This window comes from Triticum aestivum, chromosome 7D (assembly GCF_018294505.1).
Source record: "Triticum aestivum cultivar Chinese Spring chromosome 7D, IWGSC CS RefSeq v2.1, whole genome shotgun sequence".
NCBI classification, from domain to species: Eukaryota; Viridiplantae; Streptophyta; class Magnoliopsida; order Poales; family Poaceae; genus Triticum; species Triticum aestivum.
In genome coordinates this window covers 44,461,267-44,470,143 of record NC_057814.1, presented here as the reverse complement: position 1 = coordinate 44,470,143, position 8,877 = coordinate 44,461,267, and the positions used below count along the sequence as shown (strand labels likewise).

General features: G+C 53.4%; 1 protein-coding gene across 1 annotated transcript; it reads left to right on the top strand.

Moving 5' to 3' along the window:
* The first annotated feature begins 2,020 nt into the window (after positions 1-2,020).
* Positions 2,021-3,392, top strand: LOC123169823 (GDP-mannose 4,6 dehydratase 1-like). The gene has a single exon (XM_044587693.1). The coding sequence runs from the start codon at positions 2,021-2,023 to the stop codon at positions 3,137-3,139; it is 1,119 nt and encodes a 372-aa protein (XP_044443628.1). The 3' UTR covers positions 3,140-3,392.
* The last annotated feature ends 5,485 nt before the right edge of the window (positions 3,393-8,877 follow it).

Sequence of the window (8,877 nt, the reverse complement as noted above, 5' to 3'; positions counted from 1 at the left end):
GAGAGCAAACTCGACGCCGGGTCCATCTAACAACTGGGTAGAAACGAAGGGAGTACTGGAGGGCCAGCACGGGGCAAACCATGGTGCACGGTATCCACCATCCTCTCAACTCCCAAGCTAGCAAGGGCGCAGAAAAAACACACATAGGCAGCCCGCTCAACAGTTCATCCCTCGATGAATTCGGCGCACATGTGAGAAATGGATTAACGATGATGATGATTAGTGCCCAGATCGAATGATGCATCAAGTGCGTGCGCCTTATGATTGCTAGGGAGGCGGGTACTTTAGCATACTTTATTTATTCATGTATTGAGACCAGGATGTTTGCCCATCCTGTGAACAGCACGATGAGACAATTCACCATCTGCTAGTCGGCTGTGTGTTCGTGAGGAAAATATGGCACTGGCTCAGTACGAGAACAGGTAGAGCGGTGCTTGAGCCTGGGGCTGCCCTTCGGCGACACACGCCGAGAAGCCCTCCGACGGCGAACACCGAACAGAGGTTGAAGATGATGAACAAAACACACTTTCGGCGACGAACGCCCCGGCCGATGAACGGCCTGTATGTTGATCTCTATTCATCTCAACACCCTTGAACACATCATGGAGGTATACACACGCAGCACGACCCCCGAAGACGACCGGGCGCATACCACGGTCGCGACGGGGACTACATCTTTCTTAGACCCCCCCCCCCCCCCCCCCCCCCCCCCGGCATATACTGTTACCGTGGCGCGGCAACAAACCGACGCGGTGGCACCACGGCTGAGAACACACGCGCACACACGCGACTACATCTCTAACACCCTGGCCAACATCGCGGGGCTTAGCTCTGCTTAAATAACCTGAGCCCACGCACACAGGGCCAGCGGCCACACACCGCGCTAACTCACGCACGCGCGCACGCACACCGGCTGCTAACCAGCTAACTACATGCACGCCCATGCACACGCACCCACGTCTCTATGCATGCAACGCACCGGCCAAGCAACACATCTACTTGTTCTGGTTTGCGCTCAACTAGACTTAGAGCAACTCTGGCAGACCCCGCATCCTCCCGACCCGCAAAACGTTTTTGCAGTTTGCGGAAAAACGTCTTTGCGGGTCGGGCGGATGTCCCCCCACCAACCGCTTCCGATTATATGCAGGGCACCGCAGCCGCGAGAGGGAAACCCGCGTTTTTCCGGGTTGGGCTCGGGATTTTGCCGCGCCCCTAAAAATTTTTACGGGCCGGGACGGGATGCAGGGTCTGATCGGGCGGGTTTTTCCACCCCGACCCGCATTTTGGCGGTTATTTTACGGGTCGGGGCGGGATGCGGGGTCTGCTAGAGTTGCTCTTAGCTACCAACAACCTTGGCTAAACAATCTAATCCAGCTAACAACCATGCTTGTCAAGATTACGACTAACACCTCTAACGGATGAAGCTTTGGCGGATTGGTGCATGCAACAAGATCAGACCAGGGAAAAGATCGGTCGAACGTTCGCGCCATGTGCCTTCTTGGTATGTGGACGCTATGGAAGCATCCGAACGATGTTGTCTTTAATGGAGCGACCCCGTCAATCCCACGGACTACACGGCGCATCATGGAGGAGGGTGCACTCTGGGTAAAGGTGGGCTTATTTGAGGGTGTAGTGCGAGGATTTGAGGAGGCTGACACAGTGTGGGCAAGGATAGAGTAGTAAGGGTACATTTTTGAGGTGGTGTCGGGCTTGTCCCGCATGTAAATATCTTGCAAAACTATGGAGTTTTTGGGAGTCTTTCCCCTTCTTCTTTAACGAATGATACGCACAGTCGCACACTCGTGCGTATTCGAAAAAAAATATTTCAAATTTGTTGAACAGTACAGCTGTCAACTTACGTTGAGTGTCCCTCAAAAAAAAAAACTTATGTTGAGTGTCCAAAATTTTCCTATTTTTTTATCAGATATAATTTTTTCCAACTACAGCCGAGCTGACGCAGAGCAAAGTCTTCCGACCTTACAAATAGTCCAGGCCTCTTCGCACATCTAACAGGAAAAAAATGGCCGACTCCTCCACGCCGCACTCCAACGGTTGTGCCGTCGCCGGCGCCGATGAGGAGAAGCCCTCCGTGCCCCGTTCCCTGGCGCCGCCGCGGAAGGTGGCGCTGGTGACGGGCATCACGGGGCAGGACGGGAGCTACCTGACGGAGCTGCTCCTGTCCAAGGGGTACGAGGTGCACGGCCTCATCCGCCGCTCCTCCAACTTCAACACCCAGCGGCTTGACCACATCTACCACGACCCGCAGGAGATACCCTCCGCCGCCCGCCCGCCGATGCTCCTCCACTATGCCGACCTCTCTGACTCCTCCTCCCTCCGCCGCGCGCTCGACCACGTCCTCCCCGACGAGGTCTACAACCTCGCCGCGCAGTCCCACGTGGCCGTCTCCTTCGAGGTCCCGGGCTACACCGCGGACGTCACAGCCACCGGCGCGCTCCGCCTACTCGAGGCTGTCCGCCTCTCCGCCAAGCCCATGCGCTACTACCAGGCCGGGTCCTCCGAGATGTTCGGCTCGACCCCGCCGCCGCAGAGTGAGACCACGCCCTTCTACCCGCGGTCACCCTACGCGGCCGCCAAGGTCGCCGCGCACTGGTACACCGTCAACTACCGCGAGGCCTACGGCCTCTTCGCCTGCAACGGCGTGCTCTTCAACCACGAGTCCCCCCGCCGCGGCGAGAACTTCGTCACCCGCAAGATCACCCGTGCCGTCGGCCGCATCAAGGTGGGGCTCCAGGCCAAGGTCTTCCTCGGCAATCTCTCCGCCGCCAGGGATTGGGGCTTCGCCGGGGATTACGTCGAGGCCATGTGGCTCATGCTCCAGCAGGACAAGCCTGACGACTATGTCGTCGCCGCCGAGGAGTGCCACACCGTGGAGGAGTTCTTGCAGGCTGCTTTTGGGTACGCCGGCCTCAACTGGAAGGATCATGTGGTCATTGACAAGAAGTACTTTCGCCCTTCCGAGGTGGACTGCCTTCAGGGAGATTCATCCAAGTCGAGGAGAGTGCTTGGGTGGAAGCCCAAGCTTGGCTTCCAGCAGCTAGTGGAGATGATGGTAGATAACGACATCGAGCTCGCCACGAAGGAGAAGGTCCTTGTGGATGCTGGGTACCGCGACACCTAGCCTTGGAGGGGATTATCTTCCACAAAATCTTTTACAAAGATGGTCGTCGTAAGCGATTTCATTCACCACCCAAGCTTTCGAGGGAAAGGACCAGATTGCACTTTTAAAAATCAAGTCCTTTTTTTTTTGCGGGGATTTAAAAATCAAGTCCAGGGGCTTTATTGCAAAGTTCTTGGGCTTTGTTGTAATTTTGTTTTCCTATTTGGTCCAAGGTAGACAATCATTCAGTTTGTGTACATTCGCCCTCATCTCGCCGGACTGGATCGTTGGGGTGATCGGAGAGGCTTGAAGTCTTCGTCTTGCTAATTCAATACTTTGTTATCAATGAGTACGTGGTGCCCCCTCTACATGGAAGAGTAGACATGATGGCTAACATACTAGTCCCAGCTTTAAGAAAGGACCCTTATAACGAGTGCGAAGTTTCGGTGGAGAACTTTATATTTAACTAATTCACAAATGATATTTTTAAGTTCCAAAAAAACTATGAAAACTAATACATACACGCGACGTATCCATAAATTTTGTTCGAAAACATTATGATTGAAGCTGCAAAAAAATAATCCAGCCCAACAACAACAAAAAGTGGCCCATTTTCAAGTATGTATTTTTTTGTCAATGTATGTTGTCACAAAAATTCAAATCAAAATTTGAAACATTGTCGAGATACAAAAATGGCAAAAATTTGACACTGAATAGTACATAACACAAGTTGGGCTTCAGTTTAACCCACGTGCCCGGCTCGATGCGCGGCATGGGGCGGTCGTCGTCGGCAGAGGAGGAGGGGAGCCCGCTCTGCCCCGAGTGCGACGAGCGCGGCGAGTGCGGGGTCCAGTCCTCCACCAAGTCGACGTGTACCAGGAGGTCGCAGCGGTGCACGCCTGGTGGCGGAGGGACACGACGATCCAGCGGGGCGAAGCCGATCACCTCATCGACACGGCCGGCTCCGCGCTTGAGCACTCAGAGCGCTCGCCGCGTGTGGATGTGAGCCACATCCCAGACCCAGAGCCAGCAGGCGAAATGCTTGGTGTGCCCCCGCTCCAGCGTGCGCGAGTCCAGGCGATCGATGCGGCCGAAGTTGCCAAAGGCCTCCTCGGCCCCCTGCAGGGACCAGAACTGCATGGGCAGGTCCTCGACGACGACGCGCACTTCAGGTTCATCTTGAGGATCGCCACGTGATCGTCTTCATGCCATGCCCTGACGAAGTACTTGCCGCCGTCGATCTTGAGCACCCCGCGCCGCACCGCATCGTCTCGGTGCGCCGGGAGGTCGAAGTGGATGAGGAAGGCCTCCGGGTGGTGCGCGGTGATGCGGCGCAGGTGGGCCGGAGTGCTGAGTTGCTCGAGGATGGCCTTGCCGACCGCCGTCGGGTTGGTGGAGTGGCGGCGGTCCGCCGCGGTGAGCGTGACGGTGTGCTGGCGCAGGATGAACTCGTCGCGCTCGAGGGCCGGCGTCGCCATGATCACCTTGTTGCTGAAGCGTGGCCGCCGCGCGGGGTCGCAGTGGATCAGGCGATCCATCGGCGTCGGCACTGGGGCCGGTGGGAAGCGCAGGCGGTCTCTCACGGGGATCCGAGGGGGCTGCGGCCCTAGCCTGGCGCGAGCGGAGCCTCCTGGACCGCCATTCTTCGGATTTTGGGGACACTCCTTGCCAAAGTGCCCGGCACGCTTGCAGATGATGCAGTGCAGCGGGTCTCTGCAGTCGACGCGGCGGTGGAGCTTGCTAAGGCAGCGGAAACACTTGCCTCTGAACTGGCTTAAGAAGGCCTCGCGGCTGCCAACCGCATTGAAGCCCCGGTGCCGGTCCGAGCGCTGCGACGGGCGGCGCTGCGCATGACCCAGCAGGGGGGAGCCAACCTTCCGGTTCTTCCTCGAGGTGACCTTTGTCCACCCCTCGCCATCCCCCTCTGCTTGGCTCGAAAGGGAATGGTTGACCGGGGGGGAAGGGAAAGCCACAATGGATTTGAGGCGGGCACCCTCCAGCGGGGGGGACCTGCGCATATCCGCCGGTCCGTGGCGCGCCCCCGCCCATGGCCGGCCGTCTCGTTGCAGGAAACGCGGCGTCGAGGCCGGATCTGACGCAGCCGCCGTGGACGCAACGGATCCAGGGGTGGATGGCCGCGAAGGACCGCCGGGCCGAGGGGGCCGCCCGGGGAGGGGGAGCGGCGACGGGGGGGGGGGAGGGGGGGCTTCCGCGAGCTGCAGGCGGAGGAGCGGGCCATACGGCCGGGTTTGGTGGCCGCTCGGGCCGGAGCGGCCAGCGGCGGGAGCGGGAGCGTGGCTAACCTAGCGGAGCTACTCCTACCTCCGTCTGACTAGCTCCAAGCAGCTAGATGGACTCACTCGCCCTTATCATTGTTGCTGGAATAAAAGTTATCGTCAAATTCGCGCCACACACCGCCATGCCACGTTATTGAACTGTCGCTGGATTCTGCCTGCGATGTCCAGCAAATCCATCAATAAAGAGTCACGTTTACAAATCACAAGTTCCCTGCGTCCCATGCTAGGACACACATGTCACATGCCGATGTTAAACACCATAGAAACACCGTTTAGTATTTCACTCACTATTTTCCTGAAAAACCAAGGCCTGAGACATAACGAATACAACATGCCCCAACGTTTTCAGTCATCAGAAAGATCCGCCAAGCCTGGTTCCATGATCAACTATCTACTGGGTTGGCTCCTCGTCGCGGGAAAGCCGCTCGTCATCGAGTTCATGTTTTTGGTGTCGTATAAACTCCGCCCCCTTATCGTTCTCTGTGTTGCTTATTTTGCATTTTCCCTGCTGTTCTCTGCTTTTTATATGCCTAGGGGCACATGAAGCTCACCAGTCACCTCTTTGACCTGGGGAGGAGCTATAAAGAGGCCAGCAGGGGCCATGGCCCTCCCAACCTTGGTAAAAAATGCGAAGAATTTATTTTTGGAGCTACTTAGATTAGAAAACAAAAAAATAGCCTTTGTGCCTCCCAAACATCCATATTTTGTGTTTTACCCCCTAAAGATCCTGCCTAGCTCCCCCGCTGGCTTTGACCCCTGTCAAGACCTCGAGAGTAGCTGCACTTGTACTCTTGGCTTGTTGGCCCTATGAAATATAAGGCATAAAACTCCGCCTTCACTTTATTAAAGAAACAATGTCGAATGTTGATCTACTCGACTATAAATTTTGAAGATAGTGTGTCAGTTGTCACACATAGTGGTAAAGGGAGCACGTAGCTGCCTGACAGTCCAGCTATATAGTATGTGTCGAGCCATAAAACGGGAATCCATTGCAATCTGTACGATACAACAATGTGCCAGGATCTAACAGCTTCTGACAGTTTGTACGTAAACAAAATGATGAGCACTGCGGGGTTCTTTTTTCTTTAGGATGACCCATATTAGTGTCACTCGCAGCAGTCAGTTCCGTTTCCATAAATAAAAAATGCTGCCGACTTGCTTCAGATTCAGAGCTGACAAGGGACGATACCAGCTCAAGTTCTGACCTTTTCTTCTCTCTTTCCATTTCCTTCCGTGTGGTCGATTCATCATTCAATCTCATTGATGAGTCAAAAGATCTGTAGCTGTCGGTAATCCAATCCCTGTGAAAAAATGGAAGTTAAAATTTTAGCTGAAAACAGAGTTGCTGTGGAGATTGTGGTGGATTGACTGGTGGGCAACACCGTGAGGAAACTCTGCCTTTATGTACCAGCTCGTGGCACGTGCGCACGATCCCGGGGCAACATGATATTTGAGATTTTGTTTTGTTTTGTTTTGCATGTGTCGGCGGAAACCCCAATCGAGCCACGGGATGTTTGTTTGTACTCATGAGCAGATAATGACCTCCTTTCTGTCTCGCTTGCCAGTATCGTCGGCCATGGCGCCATGCCCGCCGGCGACTATTCATTTGTGGAGCAAAACTTGAGCTGCCTGCTTCAGTCCCTCACTCCCTTCCCTCGTATATTCCGCCGGTTCCTTGTTGCTTAGTTTTAGCTAGGCAAATCCTCCCCATTTCAAAATACTTGAAATCCTAGGTTTAACATAAGTTAAGTATCTTCAAGTTTGATCAAATTTATAGGAAAAATTGCTTAGAACGAAAGGGTTTGCTATGCCTAATTATTGTTGTTGCCTCTGTTCTCATCACACTGAAGAAATCTTGCTTCGTCTTGTTTGGGATTGTGATCTTGCTCACAAGTGCTCGGACTTCCCAATTCCTAACAGGAACAGAGGGCTGTCCTTTTATGATGATACTGTCCTGGCCTCTTGGACATCTTTATGGTACCCAGTAGTGAATATAGACCATCCATCCGCGAAATCCAACGGCCATGACTGTTCTATACCGCTGCAATCAGCCCAGCCGGATGGCGAGCAGTATAGGTAGCACCGGTCGTTGTTCTCGTCTTGTCGACCACCAGTATACATGTTCTGCAGTTCAGCCCGTCCCCGACCCACCCCAGCCGTTGTTCTTGTCCACCGACGCTGGTAGGGTTCCGGTGGCCACCGCTGTGCCTTCTCTTCCTTCCCCAGCCCGTCTTCGCTCCCTTGCAAGCCTGAATCCTTTTCCTTCCACGTGCGTGGATCCGGCGGTCGACAGCATGGCGTAGGCTTCAGCCTGGACGGCTGGACCGTGCTTTTCTTCTCCAATAGGTCCGACGGCCATGAGGCCTTGGCGTGCGCCCCTCCCATGGTGAACATACCTCACACTGCTCTCGTTTTATCCTGGTTCACAACGGTGGTGACGAAACAACTTGGCGCCGTTGTCTGTCCGCGCGGAGACTTGCCGTGTACAGAAGTTCGCCGTCCCGGCCATGGCGCCCGGGCAGGACGGAGGAGCGCGCTGGGGCCACCATGTCTTGTTCCATGTATGTCTGTGATGGGGTTGGGCGACGCAGATGGATAAATGGGGACACGACGCCAAGGTAGACGAGCGCGTCGGGTCGCAGTATGCGCCACGCGGCAGCAAGGTCAGCTAGAGCATGGCGGCCATGGGAGAGAGCAAGCGAAATAGGCTGGCATCTTGGCTCATACACAATCCCGTTTAGGCCTTCACGTACTGAAGAAAAGATTCACATTGCTTTTTAAGAACAGAAAATGTCTATTACCGCCCACATGAAATTAATGGTAGGATTTTGTTATACTGGTCCCCTCACCCCAAGCAGTATAGGGTACCGTAAAAAAGCTCCCTCAGATTGCTATGGATATAATCATTCTTGCTTGCTGGAATATCTGGATGCTATGAAATTGAATTTTTTTTTTCAATTGTGCCACTCCTTCATTCCAATCTGCATTTACTTGCTTATAGAGTCAATAAGAAGCATTTCGACGAAAAGTCACTTTGGAGGACGGGTGAATTGGAGCCCTATATTTTGAATAGTGCCAAAATGCTATTTTAAAGTTTTAAAAAATTCTGAAAACAAATCAACATGTTTGTATGGATGTATATTACACATGTGCAAATTTTGATGCTTAAATAAGTAACCATGTGAGTTACACAAAAATGATAAAATCGTGATTCTGGAAAGATGAATAGTGCATGTATTATTCACTATATCGAAATCACCATTTTGTCATTTTTGTATAGCTTACATGTCTACTTATTTCGTCACCAAACTTTAGACATATGTAATATACATCCATATGATCATGTAGAATTCCTTTCAGAACTTTTTCAAATTTTAAATGTGATTTTAAAGTATTTAGAATAAGATCCTCCAATACACCCGGGTTCCAAAAATCCATTCTCCCATTTCGACTGCTTTCAAG

Coding starts and splice junctions, on each gene's coding strand:
- LOC123169823 (XM_044587693.1), top strand. CDS start 2,021: ATGGCCGACTCCTCCACGCCGCACTCCAACGGTTGTGCCGTCGCCGGC.